Source organism: Sebastes umbrosus, chromosome 5 (assembly GCF_015220745.1).
Source record: "Sebastes umbrosus isolate fSebUmb1 chromosome 5, fSebUmb1.pri, whole genome shotgun sequence".
Classification (NCBI taxonomy): Eukaryota; Metazoa; Chordata; class Actinopteri; order Perciformes; family Sebastidae; genus Sebastes; species Sebastes umbrosus.
The window spans coordinates 6247122-6270946 of NC_051273.1; the positions used below are offsets into that span (position 1 = coordinate 6247122).

A 23825-nucleotide genomic window follows, 5' to 3' on the forward strand; every position below is an offset into this window, starting at 1 on the left:
ATGTTGAACAATGGGTTGAGGAGCGGTGTGTCATGCTCTCTGTCACAGCGACTCTCAGACAGCTCGGGATGACGGTGGTGTCATGCTGAAAAATGCACACACCTCGACGGTGTTAAGTGTTAATTGGACAGGGCATCTAATTGGCTCACGCCTCTTCCTTTGGCTGTCAACTTTAAACTTTAAAAGCAATGAAATGCTTAAATTGGTTGCCTCCCCTCCCCCCCAGCCTTATACCTTTATGAGCAATCCTGTTTGGAGTCTTGCTTCCCTTCACTGTCAATATGTGTGTCTTTGTATTTGTTAATATAGCTATGGGGTTAATCTTTGCAAGACATTATTCAGTCTTTGGGTTGGTTTTGTCAGCATACAGACAATTACATGAGTGATGACAGCACGCCAATATTAAACATAAAGGCTTTCGCTGTCTTAAATTCATTATGAGGCATAATCTTATAGTTGACCACTAATGCTGAAACAATTAGTTGATTTATTCAACTGTCCGAAAAAAACCTTTGCTGGTTCCAACAGATCAAAAGTATTGTAAATTTAATATTCTGACTAGGGCTGCAACTAATGATTATTTGCATTAGCGATTAATCTGTTGATTATTTTCTTGATTAATCGATTAGTTGTTTGGTCTATAAAATGTCAGAAAATGGGGAAAAATGTCGATCAGTGTTTCCCAAAGCCTAAGATGACGTCCTCAAATGTCTTGTTTTGTCCACAACTCAAAGATATTTAGTTTACTGTCATAGAGGAGTAAAGAAATCAGAAAATATTCACATTTAAGAAGCTGAAATCAGAGAATTCAGACTTTTTTTTTCTTATAGAAATGTACTCAAAATAGTTGGTGATTAATTTAATAGTTGACAACTAATTGATTAATCCTTGCAGCCCTAGACTGGACCAAACAAGCAATTTGTAGACGTTACCATGGGCATTTGAAATTGTGATGTCATTTTACAGACTAAACGTTAAGATGATTAATTTTAAAAATAATCGTCAGATTGGTCAGATGTGAAAATAATTGTTATTTGCTGCCCTAGTAACCACACAGTTAAACTTGTTTCCTTTTTTCAGTATTTTGGTTGGGATTAATAGTAATGATAATAGTAATAAATTCTCCTTGAATCTCATCATCTTCCTTTGTAGTGACTAGGCGGCTGAGGGAATCCTGTATAGCCTCCGGTGTGATGGTAACTCTGTCAAACTGCAAAACGTTAAGTGAAGCGGTTTGACAGAGTTACCATGAGTGTGATGACACTCCCTTTGTTGTGTGTTTTAGTGCTTGGGAGATTAATTTTTGTGACCTTCTCCCCCTCTTCGTCTTCCTTCCCTCTGTCCCGAGTCGCTTGCCCCTGAGCTGCTCCCATTGGCAGAAGTGCTGGTGACATGTGGCATTCTGATATCTGTCACCTCCTGTTTAGTCCCGCCGACGCCTTGTACAAGTTTACCAAAAGGCTGGAAAGGTCACACAGCCTGCTCTGTGCTTTTTTTTTTTTCACACATCATATCCAAGGGGCTCATTGTGGTTTATTTTTGAGTGTTTATTTTTTTTTTAATTGTGGAAGGTGAGTGTTTCAGCCTGCACAGCCAACAGTGTGGCGAGGAGAGGCGAGGAGTCCTGCAGTCTGTGGCCCAGTGCCAGACTGTCAGTGATATAACTTGGCAGACAATGGGAGGAAGAGTATTCATGTGAACATAACCAAGTTAGATGGAATGATTAGATGCCCACATTTATGTAATAGGACATTTTAATCATTCTTATAGAGAAAAAGCATTTTGACTTCTACTACAGGGAGGTCAGAGTTTTAGCCACAAAACAGCACCATCGAAGCAATATATATATTTTTTTATTGTCATCGCGATGTCAACTTGCGCGATAAAGATGTCAAGAAAGACTGTGACATTGTACTTTGAATATAGTAACAATATATTAAATTACATTCCGTCTCTACTAGACGCTAATTGGTCTAACACCCGCCATGCTGTTAACTCTCTGGCCAATCAGACAGACCCCTTGCCGTTAGGCAGCATCTGATTGGTCAGGATCTGCATGCATGCAAGTGAGGTTTATTAGAATAATACTGCTGTACTAAATTCATTAAAATTACAAATATTAATTGATTAAATTGGAACGTTATAAATCCACATATACTATATTCTGTGGTAATCAGAAGTTAATGTCTGATGGCAGCATGGCAGCGACTTCCCAAAAATACCTTAAGACCTTCAAATCTTTTTAGCCTTATTAGCCTGATACCTCATTTATTGCCTTCATTTTTAAGTCTTAATTATTGATTTTGACACATCTTTCTCTTGAGCCTATTCATTTTGGTTACTTTTTTTATTTTTATGTCTTATTGTTTATTGTTGTCATTTTTAGTCTTGCAAAATTGTATTTGTTGTTGCATCATGATTGTATGACAGGTGCTATATAAATAAAGTTGAGTTGAGTTGAGCCAGGTCCTGTGTGATGCCCTCCCGCTGCCTGCTGTAAAAAGTTCCAAACCTCTAGGGGCTCTATGTAAATAACAGAAAATAAGGACTTTCCTCCGTCTATAGTGAGGTGATATGGAGCTGCAGTTAAGTGTGTGCATATTCCACAAGAGCTCCCACAGTGTGACACATCAGCCTAATGCCAGTCAAATCATCAGCAGCCTAGAGCAGCCTCTCAGCAAAACAAACTACAGAAGCTGGGGCCGCACCACAGTTTCACCCACATCCTTCAGCCCTCATCCTTTCCTCTTTCAGTAATGTGGAGATAGTTGCACTTCAATCTACAAAATGTCTCTAAATCATTTGTTTTCATTTATTTTTTCCCTTGGAATATGTGTGTGTGTGCATATGCTGTTTGAAAAAGCACAGGTGTGCACAAATGCTAATAGAGTTGTTTTTTTTTTCTTTCAGAAACCATTGCAACCAGACATGGGCCATAACTCGCTGGCAAACTTCCAGATTGAGAAGAAGATTGGACGTGGGCAGTTCAGTGAGGTGTACCGGGCTAGGTACCTGTTAGAAAACACGTCAGTGGCCTTGAAGAAAGTCCAGGTAAGACACAGTTATATGTATCACTTTGGATACCAAGTGCAGTCAAATGCAGCCAGTGAGGTGTTGAACTATTCTTGACTCTTGCTTTTTTGTTGTTGTCCTGACCTCATAAATGGTTAACTCGAGACAGGCCAACACAAACAGGCACATATACTCACACTTAAAGGCAATTCAATACTAGGACCTCACCTCACCTGTATGCAGTACGTTCTCCTGTAGCAAAAGTCATGAATCCAGGCACTGATATTCTTGATAGACAAACACAACTTGATGTACTCAAGAAAGCATGGTATCGAAATTGCATGTCCGTATGCTGGAAAATGCAAGAAAAGAGTAACCGATTATGTTTTTCGGTCTGTTTTTGAAAAAAAATTTAACAATTGATAAATGCCATTTGCCACTCTGGCAGTGAAGAACCACTACCACATTCATACACTTAAACATGCCATCCCGATCTCATGGGAAGGTGTATAAAAAGCACGACGTTACAACATCACAACATTCCGCGTGTCATGACAATGCATTTTAGCCTTTTTGCTTGTCATTTTTACGCCAAGCAAAAAAAAACTACGGTACAAACAAAACCACTTTATTGGTTTTAGGAAACAAAACCACTTAGTTAGGTTTAGGAAAAACATCATGGTTGGGCTTAAAATAAGTATGTCAACTAAGTAAAATATGTACGGAATCAACGTAACATAAGTACGGAAAACACGTCACAAACGTAACTTCAAAATAACTCAACAACGCGTTGGGACACGAACACTGGTCTTTAACACTGGTCTCGAACACCGGTCTCCCGGTTGAAAGTCCTGTGTTTGTTGGACCCGCCTGTCACAAGCAGTCTTTTTCATTTTTTATTCTATATTTACACGGATGCGTTTACATTGCAGTCAGTCAATCAATCAATCAATACTTTATTGCCATGGCAACACAGTTGATGGCAATTTTCCTCAGTGCATCTCTTAAAATCAGAAAAAAATACCCTCTTAAGTAAATAAAATATAGCGAAAGCAGTTACCACATGTATATTTTTCAACCCCCTCACCGATGTTTAAAATCAGGTTTCTCTCCCTACACTACTTCACTAGGGCCCCCACCTCAGCCCTGTAGGCTGATTCATCACCTTTCCTTATCAATAGACTACATGGCGTACAAATGACATGCCAATAGCAAGAACAACGTACTTATTACCTTGCCATTCATACACCATTTAGTGCAACCGGGCTGAACATGCACGTGAGTTATTTATATTTTTTTGTGCAACATGGCTGTGTAGGCTAATCTACCTTCACAATATGTTCTCTTGGTGAATGTGCACACACACACACACACACACACACACACACACACACACACACAGATATGTGCACGTATATTCAGTATTCACTGACTTATACACAAATACACACACCACCAGGAGGATATGCTGTTCTGGTTGAGCATGTATACACAAACACACACCTTACACAGGGATATGTGCGTGTTACTCAGATGTGAAACACCTGTAGTCACTCCAACGCCACCTTCTAGATAACAGCATCCATGTTTTCTGTTTAGTGTTTTCCCCCTATTTTCTCTACATCTCTCCATCTTACCATTTCTTGAATATGCCATAACACCCCTCTCTGTCCTCTCTCTCTCTCTCTCTCTCTCTCTCTCTCTCTTTCTCTCTCTCTCTCTCTCTGTCTCCCCTTTTGATCTCTTGATAGATATTCGACTTGATGGATGCCAAAGCTCGGCAAGATTGCATCAAAGAGATAGATCTCCTTAAGGTAAAGAACCAGAGAGGGGGGAGACGGCGTCATGCGCCGCGCTCTGTTCTCTTAAGGTGCCTCAGCTGAGACCTTCCACCACAGGAAAACAATTGATCTGCACCAGACGGCTCGGATTTTTGTGTTGATGTGTGGGCACATGCACGTGTGTGTGTGTGTGTGTGTGCGCACCTTGTTGCATGGTTATGACTGCAGAGGGGTGTTTGAGAATGTGAATGAGTATGTGTGTGTGACTGTACAGTACATGTGTATTACTGTCTCCACATGTCTCCAAGCTTGTGTGTGTGCGTTTGTGTGCAGGGGTGCACCAGTGAAACATCCCTCCAGGCTCACATTGACTCTTTTTTTAAATGCCAAAACTATTGTTTTTTATCTTTTTGTAATGTTTATAGCCGGGCAACAGTGCATCAGCATGGAAATTTAGCAGTCTCCCTCATGTGTCTCTTGATGTTTTACCTCCTCCCTTTCCTGATCTTGCTTTACTTTTTTTTTTTTTCCAATGAAGTGGTTTCATTTATCAAACTACCTTAAACATATGTCAGCTGGGTTTCTCTCAAATACTAATGAACACACTAATGACAGCTTCAATATCCCCCCCTCCCCACCCTCCCGTCTGCAAGATCCTACATGTGTGTCAAAGTTGTGTTTGTGGTTTGATTGTGTGCGTGTGTGCATTCATGCATTCCTGGTAGCGTTTCCCTCCACATATGAAGCCTTTCTGCGCACTACAGGCGGTTTGTGTACATACACGCGCTCACACGTACACATTAGGGGAAAGAAAACAAAACCAATTAGTTTGTACCACTCAAACACATCAGCGAAGCTCCCGGGGCTCTTTGGGCCAATCAAAGACAACAATACTCAGATGCAGGCGAGACCCTGTAGAGAGCTGTAATCTGAGTAGTAGATCATTGACTTGACGGCATGAGACAGCGGGGTTCGCCTGGATCTGTATCTCTGACCTCCTAAGAGGGGTTAGGGCCGGGTTTAATGTCACACCCTGCCAGGTGACTACGTTTCTCATTTTCGGTCTGCATTTCCTTTATTTCTCTCTTATTATACAGGGCTCCAGACAGACGTTTTACATTGGTTGCACTGGTGTGCCTAACTTTTTCATTTAGGTGCACCAGCACAAAATTTAGGTGCACCCAAAATTCCAAGGGGCCATTGGCCCCCCCACTTTACGCCCCTGTCCTGCATTGCAAATGAGAGTAAATGAAGAAAACAACATGTTAAATGCCACGTCAAGCTTTCACTACCTTGTGAAAAGGGCTAAGGCCGTGTTTAAGTGCACCCACATGTTTACATATTACATTGGTACACAGTAAGAGGAGCGTAGTGAGTGTGTGGTCAAGTCCGATCATTGGAACAGAGAAGAAATAAGCAGGTTTTGTGTTATTAAATGTAGCATCAAGTGTCACACACACACACACTTTTTGCCCTCCCCGCTTGTGACATGAATCTGGCACCTCTGCTCAGGATTGGGCATCTTAACGTGTGGGTTCGTGATTACCTCCGCATATGATGTCGGTCTGGGCTGGGCCGTTCAGGGCCGGGGACAGGTGTAGCGGGCACTGCAGCATTTTTCTCTACCAAAAAACAATCAATAGTTCTCTTCATTTTAATTACCGGTATGTTTTATGGTTGTGATGTCACTCGAGGAGGAGTACAGGACGCGGTGTCAAACCTACACACACAGAGACAGACTTGCTAAATGTCGGGCGCACCGGTGTGCGACCAATGAAAATGTTAAGTTGCACTTGACATATTTATGGTCGCACTCTGGAGCCCTGTTATATGGATCCTCTTATACTCTTTTCTGTGTCCTTTCACTTCTGCTTGTTTCCATCTCTTCTCGTCTTCTTCACCCAGTTGCTACGTCGTTCAATCCATCCGTCCTCCTTTCCCTCTCTTTGCTCGTCTCAACCCCTCCTCCTCAGAGCTTTTTGTTCCCTTCTCTTCATCCTGTAAGCTGATTGCTAGTGAACATGGAAGTTATGGCGGGCCCTGCGCTGCCCAGCCAGCCTGATAATAAAGGGCTGAGTGTGAGAGAGAGACAGTCCTTCTGCCTTATCCCCCACTAGACAGGCCAACAGGAGACACAGCCAAATCAGAATAATGAGAGGCACACTGGCATGGGCCGACTGGAATGACACACATACTGGCGCGTGATCACACACACGCGCACACACACACACTCAGTCATGGCCTTTCAACAGTCTGCCTATTTGTTTGTTTGTATGTCTGTGTTTGTGTCTGCTCATTCATCTGTATTTTCCCGTTCTGGCATGACGATTTCAACTTGAGAATCTCACTTCTCACTCGGTCCTTTTGTCTAAATCCTCGCTGATAGGAATGTTGGTTGCAGGAATAGCTCGCTCCCTGCCAATCTGCTAGTTCCACCGTTCTTGAAATCCCACAGCTGTGAATTCCTCTCACTTGTGGGTTACTATCAAGCCTGGATTATATTCTAAAGACTAATGATCTGCCCTAATCAGCAGTGAAAAGCTGTAATGATGTCTGTGTGTGTTTGCTTCTCTGTGTTTTCTTTAAAAATGTATGTGTGCATGTCTGGGTTCTGCATCTGATTAGATTATACCAGAGGTTTACTGACATGACAGAGAAGTGGCTGCTTCATTTAACATGATACACACACTATAAATGTAATCTTTAGGTCTCTTTATGAGCAGTACATTTCGTTTGCAAGTTTAGTACATATTTAGTTTCTCTTATAATCCACAAACATTGCACTTCTACTTGTTTTGTTGTTCAGTGAATTAATAAATATCAGTATGTCGTGCAACACAAAGCATTAATTTGTGCTGTTGACGGACATTAGAAGCTGTTTTTACTTCATCTTTCTCACTAGAATATAAAATTATTTTTAATATTGTTGTTCATACTCCGACCAGCTGCTTTCCTCTGAGCATGTAATTCAATTTATTAATACGCTGTAGCCTAATGTATTATCACGGTTAATTTTGTACCATCAGATTGCATTAGTCAGTATTGTGTTCTTCTTTGAAACACATCACCAGCTCACCAAATATATCACATCGAGTCTCGCATGATTAAGTAATTACACACGCTGGTGGGTCTCAGCGAGCATGTGTGTAATTACATAATCATGCAACACTCTTATGTGATATTTCCCAATGAGCGATTGTTGTATTGCATCCATCATTTACATAAACATCTGCATGTGAACATATCTCTTTATTTCTCCATATCCTCCGCCTGAGGTTCAAGTTGTGGAAGAGGAGTGGGTTGGGGCGGGCGTGAGGGGGGCGGGGAGGGCTTGTCATCACTCCCTGGCTGTGCTACAGTGTGGAGCTGTGCAGAACTGCCACTCTGAGCCAAAAATACATCTGGCAGGAGAGGACAAGGGAGGGAGAAGGAAAGATGGAGACATGAGGAAAGGGAAAGGGGATTGTGGAGGGATGCAGAGACGGAGTGGAGAGTGTAGTGTTGCGTAGTGTACTGTACTGTGCTCTCCTTTCCCCTCTTCTCGGCATCATCCGGAGCATGAACATTTCTTTAATCACAGCAGAGAAAGCAGAGCGGAGCCGAGTGGAGGACGCGTGTCACACTGCTCCGTCTGCTCGCATCACGCCCCCCCTCGCCTCCCCTCCCCTCCCTCCTCGACATTGCCACGCCACACAGCTCCATGTCTCCAGCTCTCCACACATCACCATCTCTCCCTTCTCCCTTCTCCCTTCCTCTAACTCTGCTCACCTTACCCCCTCTCCTGCTCTTTTTTTTTTCCCCTTCCTCACCTTTGTTCTCCTTCCCTACTTCTTCACCCCGCCTCGTCTCCATCATCCTCTTGCTTGTCTGTGTCACTGTGTCATTTGTTTCTTTCCCTTCATTGCGCCTCTCTCCCTCCCTCCCCCCTTTTCTCTTCTTGCTCTGGATGGATAGAGACTTTTTGTTTACTACAGGGAATGCTGTTCCTGCCTTATTGACCAACCAACAGGAAGGAATCTCAGCCAGAGATGAGCCTGGGATGCTTGTTTTTCTGACTGCCAGCCATGTCAGCCTGTCAGGCGTGTGTGTGTGTGTCTGTGTGTATGTGTGTGTGTGTGTGTGTGTGTGTGTGTGTGTTTCACACATGGGTTGTTGTCATCACAGACAGAGGGGTTGTTGTGACATGTCACCCAGCTTTGTCACACTGGAGGACAAAACCGTCTCATTAGGTCCACACTTACCAAATATGGATACCAAATATGGATTCAACTGTTTGGTTTTAATTGGTGGTGAAAGTACAACTCATGACATGAACCTCTGTTAGTTATCAGCTGATAGGTTTGTTTTGATATAAATTGTGAAACAAGTTTGCAACAAGACGCCACTGTCTGTAGCTTCTACAATGACTGATTTTCACTCTTGGATTAGGTAGTGTGACCGTGGAAGCCCTTAATGTGACAAGTGTCACCAACATGCCTCTTCTTTCCGTCTCCATGACATGTCTTTTTTTTTTTTCTCCCACAGCAATTGAACCACCCCAACGTGATAAAGTACCACGCGTCTTTTATTGAGGACAATGAGCTGAACATAGTCCTGGAGCTAGCAGACGCGGGGGACCTCTCACGTATGATCAAGGTAAGGAACTCTCCACAACAGCAGACCCACTAGCTGACACTCTTGCCCAGACTGCTGGGTGGTCATGAAATACTTCAAGTTAACACTCAACCACAAGACCATTACAGGCGACAACTGACTTGGTTTATCAGATAAACCAAAAAACCCAGTGTCTTGTTATTATAAGGGGGAATTCTGGTTAGGGATGGGCATTTCAAGCAAAAATACTATTCGACCTTGGAGGAAAACGGGCGTGTAGAGCTGCCACTTGTTCACATCTAACTCTATGAATTAAGGGTTTATTTCAACCAAATTGTTGGAACAGTGGAAAGACTAACCAAGACAGTTTGGTGAGTTTATTATGTTTCTGTCAAGTTTGAATGAAGTGTGTTTCCTCCGCTGCTCGAACGCATCTCCTAGCTGAAACTACGGGGGGTGTGGCGCTGGACGCACACACCTGCGCCGACAGAAAAGAGCTAAACAGAACGTGCCACTCACGTTTTACCGGTGCCAGTAACATTACTACCACGGATGGTAAAAGCAGGGGAAAATATATTTTTTAAGTAGAGCTGTCAATCGATTCAAATATTTAATCAAGATCAATCGCAAATTAATCTCACATATTGTATCTGTTCAAAATGTTCCTTAAAGGGAGATTTGTAAGTATTTAATACTCTTATCAACATGGGAGTGGGCAAATATGCTGCATTATGCAAATGTATGTATATATTTATTATTGGAAATCAATTAACAACACAAAACAATGACAAATATTGTCCAGAAACCCTCACAGGTACTGCATTTAGCATAAAACAATATGCTCAAATCATAACATGGCAAACTGCAGCCCAACAGGCAACAACAGCTGTCAGTGTGTCAGTGTGCTGACTTGACTATGACTTGCCCCAAAACTGCATGTGATTATCATAAAGTGGGCATGTCTTTAAAGACCCATAGAACCCATTTTCATTCACATATCTTGAGGTCAAAGGTCAAGGGACCCTTTGAAAATGGCTATGCCAGTTTTTCCGCGCCAATATTTAGCATAATTTTGGAGTGTTATTTAGCCTCCTTCGCGACAAGCTAGTATGGTTGGTACCAATGGATTCATTAGGTTTCTAGTTTCATAGGATGCCAGTATCTTCACTCTAGCTTTAAAATTGAGCCCGCTACAACCTCCGAAAGATCGATTGCGTTAATGCGTTAAAGAAATTAGTGGCGTTAAAACAAATTTGTGTTAACGCGTTATTATCCCTTTAACAGCCCTACTTTCAAGATAAGACAATAGTCGCATAAACTATTACATTTTTTATAATTGAATGGCTATTAAAACATTTGAAAATCATGACCCATCCATTATTCTAGTATGTCTAATATCTGACAAAGTAATCAGTTGTATCAATAAACACTATATCACACATTTGGTGTCGATAGGAATGCAGGCATGGAAACAACAAACCGCTGACGTGGACTGTAATAACTGAAGGAATGGTGGCAGGAAGTCTGCGGTTTGTGGTTGTTACAGGATTTTGACTAACTGGACACTGAGTCAATCTGAATCATCCATTCCATACTAAAACCAAAAACCATCTAATATAAGGCCTCCTGCAACCCACTTTAATCCCAGCAGGCTGTGTGGACTATGAAAGGGAAGTTGTTAAGAATCAAGCAATGATTAATGGTCATAAAGCTCCAGCATGTGTTGTATGCAGGGGGTACTGAGCTTAACTTATCTGGCTTTAATTCTACGTTTTCCTCATATCTTTTACATCTTGAATCTTGAGATGAGGTACTTACCACAAAAGCTGTAATTTGTGGTAATATTTGAATGGACTTTGGGAAACTTGAGGTTTTAATTGTTTATTTTTCTAATGTAAATTGTTATTTTTTGGCTTTAATACTGGCCGCATGTCATTCAAAAACTGTCTGCCCAGCCTTTCATCTTCGCTAGATCTCCCTCAGAATAGAGATATAATCATTTCAGTGGTTCTAAAACAACATTGAGTCAAAATCTAAGCAAATGTATATTATAATTAAGTACATAATGTGTGGCTTTGAGCCACATGCACATGTCGAGCTGACCATGTCTTAAACCTAGATCAACAGGGTTTTTTTTTGTTGTTGTTGAAATTGGAGCAGAAGGAACAGGCTTGTTCAAAAGCGGTAGCGATTACATCCCAGGCTCGCCCTGTTATTCGTCTTTGAGTTAGACCAAACCCCCAGTTATTATAAAAAAACCTGCCAGTATAGCAAATTAGTGGTGTGCATGTAAAAAGCCTGGCCTTCTTCCCCCATGCATAAATGATGCCGCAGCAGCGATGTATCGGCGCGGCTCGACAAGCTGTTTGCAGTCATACTCAGCAGCTCCACATCCGCACAGTTCAACACGGCAAATTAGGAGAGGCGAGGATTAGCGGTACAAGAGAACGAACATGGCAGGCTCAGCACACACACTCACACACACTGAATACATACATATGGTATAGTGTGTAAGCAAAGAATATGCAGACACAACCACACGCAAATGTTCAGAGATGCACTTCACAAAGACGTATCATGGCAGCCTGAAGAGGTAAGATGAGCGTCACTGCTCTCTTAGCTAAACTACCGAGGATGCTGGGAGCATTCAGACTGTGTCGTCTCCTTATGGTTGCTGACAACATGCAGTCATACACACACACGTACATGCCTCTCCTCCTCGCCATTTGTCTCCTTCACAGTTCTAAATGATTTATTTTTCTAATGTAACAGTGGCAGTCCGGAGGTGCGTGCCATGGATTAGCCCCCCCCCTCCTCAGGCCGTAATGTGAAATAAACACATTCGAACAGTGTGCCATATGTAAAACAGAACCCCCCCCCCCGCCCCCATGCATGAATTTAACATTTTTTATTCTTTTTGATTTCTCGTCCTCCACGCCGCTCTCTCCTCTTCTTTCTCTCCCTCCCTCATCCTCTATTACTCTCTCTCTCTGACCATCTCAGAATTCAAATGAAATCAAATGGTCCTTGATTTGCATGCACTTACAGAATATTGCATGTGCAGTGTTTGCTGTTAAAGGCATGGAGAGGAGGGTGGTGGTGGTGGTGGTGGTGGTGTTGGTGGGCGTCTATGTGCTCCCCCATTGACATCAAACAGTCCTCTGATATGGAAATGGGAGGGCAAGGGAAGAATGGCTTCTCACTAAGGCTTTGTTTGGATGTAGGCCAAGGTCTATCCCTCCCTCTCTCCATCTCTCTATCCCTCTCTTTCTCTCATACCTTCCTTCATGTTCTCTATCTCTTACCATCACATACAACCTTTTCTTTACCTCCTTCCATTGTTCCACTATTTGCTGTTTCCCATCCATCTCCCTCTCTTTCTTTTCTCTCTCTTGCTCGCTCTCTCTCTCACATTGTTTACTATTGACCAGTAATTCCAGTAAAACAGTTCTGTCCTTTCTCCTTCTTGACCCCTGACCACACCAGAGATGTTATTCTATTTCTATAGTAGGTAAACCCTCTTCCTACTAGATATAGACTTACCTAATATAGTGTCATAAATACTGTAGCCTCATTAAGACGACACACTGAAGAGGCACACAGTCACACACAAGATACTTATCAGTAGTTGTAGCAACAGTAGTTGTATCTGCATGATTCTTAAAAATACATGCATACAAACTAGTGTTGTCAAAAATATTGAAGTATCGATACATATTGATACTGAATGTTTGAAACGGTTTCAATACAAATTTTTCTGCAGTATTGATACACGGGTACCAGCAACGCTTTCTGCTCTCTCTTCTCTCCGACAGCGAGTTGACACACACACACACTGCTATTTATCTTTTAAGAAAAATCTAAAATTTCATGCCATCAATGTTGTGTACATTTTCCCTGTGGTATCGAATATGGATATTTTTCAAGGTCGAAGTATCATGACAACACTAATACAGACACACAGATGTATATGATGGAAAAAATAATAGGAATACCTTACAATAAAGTTCCCCGTAGTAAAATTGTTGAAGCTATTAATGTCTTTTTTGGACTGTCAGATGTTTTGATTCAGCCAGATAATGATCACATCTGAGGTTGCAATTTGCAATTTTGCTTAGCAAAATATCTCTCTAAAATTTCAGTTGTTGTGGTGAGAGCACGCTTGTGATCTCAGTTCCTCTTTGCTAATGTAGTTTTCCTGTTTGTGACATGTTATCATCATTTTGCAGAGTTTGCAACTGATGAACCAGCAGTTCTGATAGATTGTAAGGTGATTCTCTTATCGATTTATTAGCGGTAATATGCAAAATATACCTACACAAAATTGTATTGAAATCGCAATATGGTGTACTGCAACTTTCAAATCTTAGGAGGCACAATATTTGTTAAAGGTGAAATGTTAAAATGCCATTTTAAATTAAATATTGAGATGTCCTGACCTGCACATCATATTCTACAGAATTAAGAAAACATCTTTGTTTGGTGCAGATCCCCACAAAAATCACACCATAATCATTTCAACATGTTTTTCAGAGAAAACAAGAATAATGATGTAAAAGTTATCATTCCCACTAATATTTCAAATGATATCACAGTTGCAATATCAGTCAAAATAATTGCAATTAGATATTTTTTTCAAAATCGTGCAGCCTTATACACAGTATAGTATAGTATGGTATAGTATAGTATAGTAAAGTATAGTATATTATAGTGAGACAAATATCCAAAAATGCAACATTTTATGTAATTATCATCCGGGACGTTCCTTCTTTACTTGATTCATATTTGAAGGTTTGATTTATCTAGTTACTTCCCTGTTGATACCCTGGAAATGGTGCTCTTGCTATAGGTTTTTCTAGGTAAGAGTCTCTGCTAAATGCTTAAATTGTACAGTAATTGTCCTGTGCAGGACTCTCGTCCAAGCTGGCTAAAGTCCACGCTTTCCTTTCTTGCAAATGCAACCGTGAGGACACCCCATAAAATCCTGCTGGTAGCCAGACATCCTACATGTTCTTAGTCTTACTCACTGCTGTTTGAGGAGGAGTTGATATCCTCACTTGTTGATTATTGTCACTGTTGATCAATAAGCCATTAAGCCTAAGTTGGAGCTCTGTCATCGTTGTGGCTTCTCTGGATACGGATCCTACTCTTGATGATCCAGAACGACTCACTCAGCCCCTCCAAAATGAATAAATAAACCAAAAACAACTGGTGCCACTGAAAGCGGTACCTAACAAACGAGCTGTGTGCCAGATGGGCGAGTTTTTGGAAGGTACCACAAATTTCTTCTCTCTGTTCCTGAGAATGCATGTGCTTTCCATTGAAGGCCATAGAGAAAATGAGACGGAGCTTGGTTAGGCAAGGGACAGACGGAGAGGAGAGTGGTCTGGGTTGCATTAGCAGTGGAGTCAGAGCTGGGGACGACTGGGGCTGGGGATGGATGCTGTATAAACACACACACACACACACACACATATAAACACTTTGCTACCAGCTTAACATCCCACTCCTATTAAAATATTTTATTTGTTCCTTCTTTCAGGTATGCTACTGTCGCTTTGATTTTCTGATTTGCTATGTGTGTGTTTGTGTTGACTTTACAGCACTTTAAGAAGCAGAGGAGGCTCATCCCAGAAAGAACAGTGTGGAAGTACTTTGTCCAGCTCTGCAGTGCACTCGAACACATGCACTCCCGGAGAGTCATGCACAGAGGTACCATTGAGGCACACACACATACCGTACATAAGCATACACGCACACACACACATATTAATACAAAGAAGAAATTGGCTTATTTGTTCATAGTTCAACTGGACAAGTTTGTGCATACACGCTAGTTGTACATACTAGTTGGAGACTTGTACAAATGCTGAAACTGCTCACATATCTTTTTCTAACTTCCTTTTAATGTTGTGACAGATTAACAAGGAAAATAGTGGTTACTTTTACAGCGGTTACCTTTTCTAGAAAATTAAGTTTGAGCAAACCACAGAGAGGTATGATTCATTATGTGAATCATGTCTCAAAGCATATAACCAATTACAAACTCTTACATTAGCCCTTGAAAACACCTTATCTTCACATTTAAACACATTCATATTATCTAGCTTGCTTTTGTTTGTTTCATTTTTGTGTGAAAATGAACTTGCAGAGACTTTGAAAAGGCTGAACTCTATTGCAGTTTTGTCAGAAGACATTTTTATATTAACTGATAATAATTTCTGTGGTGATGTCAGAGTAGTGCACAGATGTAAGAGTAGAGGCATCTTAAAAAAATTAACATGCATGTAATATTTTTTTGTAAGTATATCGAACATTGAATGGCATCAGATCTAAAATGTTATCCCTTCATTCAGTGCATAGATTTTAAAAGTGTCAGATAACATTTCTGAGTGGCAGACCAAAAAAAACACTTAATTTCAGACCCTGCCATCCTGAAAATGATGCATGTTTAATGATGTTTGAGACACCCCGGATGAGGTGTGTGTTGACCATCTCTCAACGGGAAGCGATGCAAATCTTTCTGCAACTCATCTGGGACTGGTCTCATTGACTAGTGGATGCTTGGAATTAAAAATGAGGCTTCGTCCTGAATGTACCAAAAACAGGAAGCGTTACCAAAACAGTATTTGCTCGCATTACCATACAGTCGCAAAACTTTGAACAAAAATGAAGGTGTTGTTCACTGTGATGGATTATCTGTCTCAAACAAGTTTCAAGTCTCTGCAAGTAAATTTTTAATAACATACTAAACTGAGCTGGAACCAATGGATGTCTGGAAGGAAAACAAATCTGAAGAAGTTGCTGTGTACTGCTGCTTTCCTCTGCATTTCTTAGTTAACAGAATAAATCATACAATACTTCTAGTACAGCCTCTTAAGTCTCTAAAATAAAAGTGGATAAAAACGGAGCGTAAAGGCAGTGAATTTTCTTCAGTGGGATCGACCTTGTTGCATATGACAGGAGGCTTAAGTGTAGGTGTTAAACAACACATAGACCAGAGAACACAGTGTTTATGGGCCCACATGCTTTCAGTAGGGACCAGTCAAATCAAGTCCTGGATTCATGCACATAGGCTGCTGCACACTCACACACACACACACACACACGTGCACACGCACACACACACACACACACACACACGTCTACAGGTGGTGTACTTCCGTTGGGCTGACTCTGATTAGGGCACAGGGACACTAATGAACCCTGAGCTCTGGGCTTTAATGACCACTTAACAGAGACCGCCTATTCAAAAGCCGCTTACAATTATATTAGAGCAGTAAATTTCAAAGGCTGATGCCGGTCACATTAACATTACTTTAGAAGAAAGCAACAGAAACGGTTTGCTAACGCCCACATTAACTGAAATGAATATTTTCAATAATACATTTAATGCGTGTAATACAGTCATGTTTTCTGAGCAGTATCCAGGTTTATGACAGTGGACATGCACTTAGTTTGTTTATGATTATACCCTCATACTGTAAGCATTGTTGCCCCTCAAATTATTAGTCATTAATGTAAGTTTTTTCGTATGCAACCACTCTCCTCTCCTCTCTAGATATCAAGCCAGCCAATGTATTCATCACAGCTACAGGAGTAGTGAAACTAGGAGACTTGGGACTTGGACGATTCTTCAGCTCCAAAACAACGGCCGCTCACTCACTAGGTAAGTTCTTACAGTTTATATACAAATGCACACGCAGACACTTACTATAGACACAGCGGTCCCCAGTAATCACCCAGTGTTGGATGTGTTTCATTAGGCATGGCGAGCCCAGAGCCATGGGTCGTGTAGTCATGCTGCCTGGCCACGTCTGTGCCCAGCCCCTTCATAGGCCACTTAGCCACTTCCTGTTGCCTTGACCTTTAAACCTAACACAGATGAAGACTTCGGCAGAGTCCTTCGACACACAGCTCTGAATGTGACCGTGTGCCATAAAACAAACCAGACAACTTTACAATCACGGTTACTGTTGGCATTGATGGGTGTGTTTGTCACTTGTTGGAAATAAAATCATATAACATTATTTTTTTTTGTTCAAAGAAGAACAAAACTGCCACCGTAATTAAAACTAGTACATTTGGCTAAGTTTAAGAAATATATGTGTGCTAAATCTGAGACTGTACAGGCTGACAAACAGAATGGTACCACATGTGTGAATGCATTCTTTAACTCATTGGGTGTTTAATGATTGTGGGCCTTTTACTGTAAATCTTTAAAAACCTCAAGAAGAGTGTGAAACATCTAAGTGATCGTTGATTTCCAAAGGAAAAGTAACACTTCCCTATCAAACCTTTAGCTTGTCTCACTTTACAGGAGACATGGGGTTTAACACATATACACACATAGACTCTCACACACACACATCTACCTCAGTTCAAGGGTGTCCTAGTGTTTAAAACACAAATGTACCTATTAACAATTTGTGAACAGCCTGTTCCTACCAGCCTTCATCACTGTGCCCTATTTTTAAAGTCTTCCCGCTGCTGCCTCTTTTTGTTGTTTAGCATCACAGTGCATAATGCTGCAAAGTCAAGGAAGAGACAGGGCACGAGGGATATATTGTTATTAACTGAAAATGTTTGAAATGTATCCATAAAAACATTTAAACCTTTCCATAAATAATCAAATCTATGTTATCAGAAAATAATACGGTCTTCCAAAGGATTTGACAATAAGATGTGGGAGTGATTAACTGTTAAGACATTAAATTAAGACATTGGTCAAAGCACAATTTTAAACCATCAACATGTCTTGAGAAATGAGGACAGGAAATCCTGAAGATGGCCTTAATAACAGCACCAGGGAAAAATGCCACCACACAAGCAGCGTTGTTATTTTTACTTACGTATTGCACGGCTTTGTTACTCGATTCTGATTGGTCGTTCTACGGTCTGTTATTTCTTTATAGCAGACCGTTGCTATGGACACAGTTCTGATGTCGGACTCTGGCGGAGCATTTTTGTGTCAAATTATTGATTTCTTAAGTAAGTAGCCATGTAATAGGTGGGATAATGTACAGCTAGCGGGTCATTGTTGTGGTGATGCTATGGGTGGACCCCGATGGTTCATTTCACAACAATGACTGGCTCGCTGTACGTTATCTCTTACGTGTTCTCTTCAATCACTTGACTACTTTTCAAGTCATCGTGTTTCTGGACACTAGAATTGTTGAGAAATTCTTCCCAAGATAATTGACGGCAACACAAATGGGCCAGTGTCTTGCAAGAATCATGTGATGATCATTTGTTAAGGAAAAATAAAAACTGTCTGATACATGTAAGAGCATGTTCACAAGCCATAGTCCGTTTGGCTAGTCCGAATCAGAGTGAAATTGATTGGTTTGCATTCTATTTAGTCTGGTTCGGTTTCACAGTGCACATATTAAAGTGGACCAATTTTGCGTGTACGAAGGAGTGAATTTATCTTTTTCGTCTCTACAGCTGCCACTTCTATGCAGGGAATCACAGATTTTTAAATATTGCTGTCAAAGCTTTTTCACTTTGACTCGGCACTGATCTACTGTGCACACGAATCCCTTCTCCACTATTTTTTTGTAACATTATTTAGCATGTTCTATATGTTCTCTTTGGCCTGGATGTCAAGCAAACATCGGACTTCTGCAGAAGTGCATTTCAGTCCTTACCGGAACTGCCCAGGGTTTGAATCCGACCCGCGGCCCGTTGCTGCAAGTCATCCCCTTTCTCTCTCCCCCTTTCATAACTATCACTGTCACTATCAAATCTACAAATGCCCGTGCAAGCAGCCTGCTTTTTGGGTTTGCTTGGAAACGGTCCGAGACCACCTCTCGCAAGCGGTCTTGGACCGGTTGTTTTGGTTTGCACCAGAGTACGATTACTGTGTTCAAAACTGCCCAGACGAACCACACCAGAGTTTGATTGAAACAGACTTAATGTTGGCTTGTTAAAGCGCCCTAACAAGTCATTCCCCCAATTTTTGTTTTGGTTAAACTCATTTGGCGATAGCACAAACACAGGAGCAAGCAGTGGCTGTGTGTTTGTAAATGAATTAAGATCAGGGACTTGGTTTGTATAACACAATAAATAACACACAAACGGGTACAAATTTGCATAAAGTACCTTTTTGTACAGATTCTGATCATTTTGAGCTGGCTTCCCTTCCTTTGTCTTGGTATGTTGTGTTAATAGTGTTGAAATTAATCTCTTGAGTTCACTAGCAACGTACTTACTGTGAGCTGTCACATGTCCGGTATTACACAGTAAAATGTGGCACAGTTTATTATAGTGGCGATGGCTACACTGTTCTATCCAACATCCCCTGGACAGTTTCAGCTGCTTCATAGATTGAAAAATGTAGAAAGAATCATCCAAAGACAAATATAAAGGCTGTCATTCGCACTGTCTCACTTCCCTAAGTCAAACTGTTATTACCACAAACAGCATGCTATTCTCAGCCTCTGTACAGCCGTTTGAGAAGGTGTGAATCACATGATCAGCGCAACAGTAGCCCTATCAACTAAGCAACCTGCAGTGGCAGCAGCGTCTGTGATTGCTCATTAAATGTTGAATCCACAGCACCCTCTTTAGGCTGACAGAGGATAGGCAGCCCCACAAGCACAGGGGTCAACTATCATCATTAATCTGAAGCAATCAAGACTGCTTCGTTAATCTCCAGAAAACTACACAAATCACAGTGTCATATTTCTTCCAGTGTAGAGTTGATGCACAGTCATGTGTAACATAGATGCATCTGGTTTAATTCAGTTGCATTGGCCCTGAGATCACCACAAATAAGCATGTGAATTATGCATGTGAGATGTTGTAATGATACATGATAATTGATGTATTCATTTGATGATCTTGTACTGTAGAAGCAGATGATGTCCCTAGGTAAGATGACCTGTGAACACTAGGGACTCAGTTCGTCAACCTTCCACCCTCTGTCCCTGGTTTTCCCCTTGCCATTTCTTGCTGTTTGTTTCAAATAGCAGATCTCCCCTCTGTCTTTCTCTTTGTCACATGTCCTTCTCTCCTGCTGCTGTTTCTCTATCTTACTTGTCCTCTCTTCTCCTTCCCTCTGTCCCTCCCTCTGGTGCTTTGACTTTTAGTCAGAAAGAAAGACGAAGGTTGGGGAGAATGGGAGAGATAGAGAGAGAAGGTGTGAGGAAGCTAGAGTTGGAAGACAGCGCACAGAGTGAGAGAGAAAGAGAGGAGAAAGCAATATGTCAGAAAAAGAAAGGAGCATAAGAAATAGAAGAACGGGTGACAAAGAAACAGAAAAGGAAAGGTAGAATGTGCCGGGTGCGAGAGAAGAGAACGTGACAGAGTGACACCGAAAAAAAAGAGGAGAAAAAAAGAAAGCAGAGAGAAAGAAAAACAGTTGGAAGGAGAGGGAGAAAGAAAGAGGGGAGAATATGACAATGTGACAAAAAATGGAGGAGAAAAAGGAAAGCAAGAGTGAGAGAGAGAGAGAGAGAGAGAGGGATAGAAGGAAAGAATGTGAGGAAGAGCTGTGTGTGTGTGTGTGCGTGCAATCGTGTGCCAGCGTGGGTCTGTAATGAGCCCAGCCACCCAGCTGAACAGTAGAGCAGGGTGGTGGAGATGAGATGGAGGTCCAGGCATACAGCCTGTCAGCTCCCAGGCTTTCAACTCAGCCGCTCAGCAGCCTGCAGTCACGCACGCGCACACACTTTTACACACTTTTACACACTGTGGTCTTTTACACACTCTTGCACACACTGAGAGACACACAGACTCTTTGTCTCCCATACAGATGTATGCATGCACAGAGACATGTGTGCGTATCCATACGGGCTTGAATGCATACATGCACGCACACGTGCAGAGGCAGATGATCGTGCACATTCACACAGATGTGTAGCATACACACAAACTCAGTGACACACCCACTCTCTGAGACAGAAATACACACAAGCATGCAAAAGACTCACTGCTGACGATGGGTACGTAGGGTTATGGCAAGAGTTGGGTTAAAGGGAAAAAGATTAAAAGAATGATAGCAACAGGAAAGTCGATGCAATCGTTAGAGGAATGAGAGACTCGCCAATTGGCAGTAATAAGTAGTATAATATACCTGCAATTAACACCTGTAATGAGAGAGGTGTTAACGATGAGTAGCGGGGGGAAAAGGGAGGGAAAGGAAAGGAGGGAGAACAAGATGGAAGCAGAGAGACTTCAGGGAGGCTGATGTTGAAAATAATTATGACTATTTCAACATGTTTATATACAGTATAAAGGCGTGGTTATCTTATAAAGGCAAGCAAGCAAGTCGTGAAACAGAGAGGGGTAGGTGGAAAGCCAAATGGGAGCTCAGCAGGACATATAGAAAACCAAGAGAAACATAATGGGAATATAAGGGAATACAGAGAACGCCTTCGGACTATGAGATTACGTTCTTCTGGCTGTGCTGCTGCCCAGAACTTTACGTCTGATTTGTTTGAACGCGATAGAGCAGAGGTTTCCAAACTCCTGCCTTGAGTCTGAATGAAAAACTAAATCATCGCCTTGGAGATTCCAGCAGCTTGCTGTTCAAACTACAGAAACTGGCAGTAAGGCACAGATTACACCATATATGGAAACTCCCTATGAGCTGCTTCACAGTGTTTTTAAATGGTCATGTAAAATGTTTAAATTCTTGATAACGACATTGCAGCAAGTCTGAATTAATAGATGTATTTTAAAAGATCACCAATGTTGGTTCATTTAACAGAATATTCAGAAGTGTGGGCTTCTTTATACTGGATGGCATCTCACCTCCTATACAACAACGATTACCCTGTTTCGCACAGAATACAGTGTTGTCACAGCCATTCACAATAATGGAAATCAATCCCAACATGACTTTCAATTTATTTGCATGAATAAGTAATGTGCCCTTGATTTAGCATGCTGAAGGAGCCCGAGCCCGACGCTGCCGCCTTTTTTTTTTTTTATGCCACTATTAGCATAAGAGAGGCTGATTCTTTTTAATCAACTAATAATGAATGTTAGGGGAGCTTGTTCAGACCGCACCATGAGACCTCACAGCTCACACACACACACCACACTACCAACCTGATGACCAATTAAAACAGCAGTCCCCTGTTTATTCTTCCACTTGCTCTCTCTTGCTTCCTCTCTGCCCGTGCAGATGCTGATTATTTTTGGAATGACAGGTAACACTTCATTATTCAAAACCGCACATTTAGGATAAAAGCATTTTTTTTCCCTCAACCCAATTAGACCCGCACCAAAATTAAAAGCTAGCTTTTATTTCAGTTCCCATTGACTTCAAATCTAATAGCCCCCTGTAATAGTTTTATTAATTGCAATTACATTAGTTGAGTTTCATCTAACTTGTTAATGTGCAGAATGGCTCTGGAGAGTTTGTGTGTGTGTGTGTGTGTGTGTGTGTGTGTGTGTGTGTGTGTGTGTGTGTGTGTGTGTGTGTGTGTGTGTGTGTGTGTGTGTGTGTGTGTGTGTGTGTGTGTGTGTGTGTGTGTGTGTGTGTGTGTGTGTGTGTGTGTGTGTGTGTGTGTGTGTGTGTGTGTGTGTGTGTGCGTGCGTGCGTGCGTGCGTGCGTGCGTGCGTGCGTGCGTGCGTGCGTGCGTGCGTGCGTGCGTGCGTGCGTGCGTGCGTGCGTGCGTGCGTGCGTGCGTGCGTGCGTGCGTGCGTGCGTGTGTACATACTGCGCCTGAGTGTGTAGTTATGTTTTTTTTCTACTATTTACCTGCTAGCTGACTTATTCTTCCCTATGGAGAGCTGTTCTCACCTTCCCAGCTCACTCCAACTGTTTATGCAGATTGTAAACTCGACATCTACCAGTTACCCTCTGTTAAAACTCTTCCTCATAGCTCGATCTACCCGTTTCCAAGCACACATTTTGTATCTAGACTAGGGGCAATTGGGTTATTAAAAAAAAAAAGAGTCCCCTTTCTGTAAGGGAAAAAGACAAAGACACACTGAATTCAGCTTTTACATTTACATGCATTCATTTGTCAGAGGCTTTCGTCCAAAGCAACATACAAATGAGGTACAACAGCTTTTTCAAATTCATTTTTATTCACCCTCAACAGGCCTGGAAGTTCATCATTTTAGGGGCCACTTGGCCTTTGGTGTTTTCAATTGTTTGAGGGCACAAAGGCCAAATGCCAGAGCATCCATACAAAAAGGAAATAATGAATTTAACTTTAAGGTTAAGGGTGATTTTATTTTTAATTTTAGGCAAATATAACTACAAAACAAGTGTAATGCCCGCTTGGAGCGGGCCGATTGCTTGGCCCCCAGAAGTCCTTGCAGTGTTGTCGAGAGCCGCGGTATGGCTGCTTGCACCCGCCAAGCACCGTCCAATCAAGGAGATATGTGAAGGACAGTCATACATACATACACAGACAGACAGACAGACCGACAGACAGAGAATACCCCCGTTACGGTTAGATGATGCTGCTACAGGGC

General features: G+C 41.7%; 1 protein-coding gene across 2 annotated transcripts in view; it reads left to right on the forward strand.

Moving 5' to 3' along the window:
• The window catches only part of nek7 (NIMA-related kinase 7), a 77611-nt gene that overhangs the window by 34222 nt on the left and 19564 nt on the right, over positions 1-23825 (forward strand). For both annotated transcript variants that reach the window (XM_037769521.1, XM_037769519.1), the window contains 5 exons: positions 2911-3051; positions 4764-4826; positions 9318-9428; positions 14990-15098; positions 16948-17055. In XM_037769521.1, the coding sequence (XP_037625449.1) occupies positions 2929-3051; positions 4764-4826; positions 9318-9428; positions 14990-15098; positions 16948-17055 (514 nt within the window). In that variant the 5' untranslated portion in view covers positions 2911-2928. The remainder of the gene's footprint in view (positions 1-2910; positions 3052-4763; positions 4827-9317; positions 9429-14989; positions 15099-16947; positions 17056-23825) is intronic.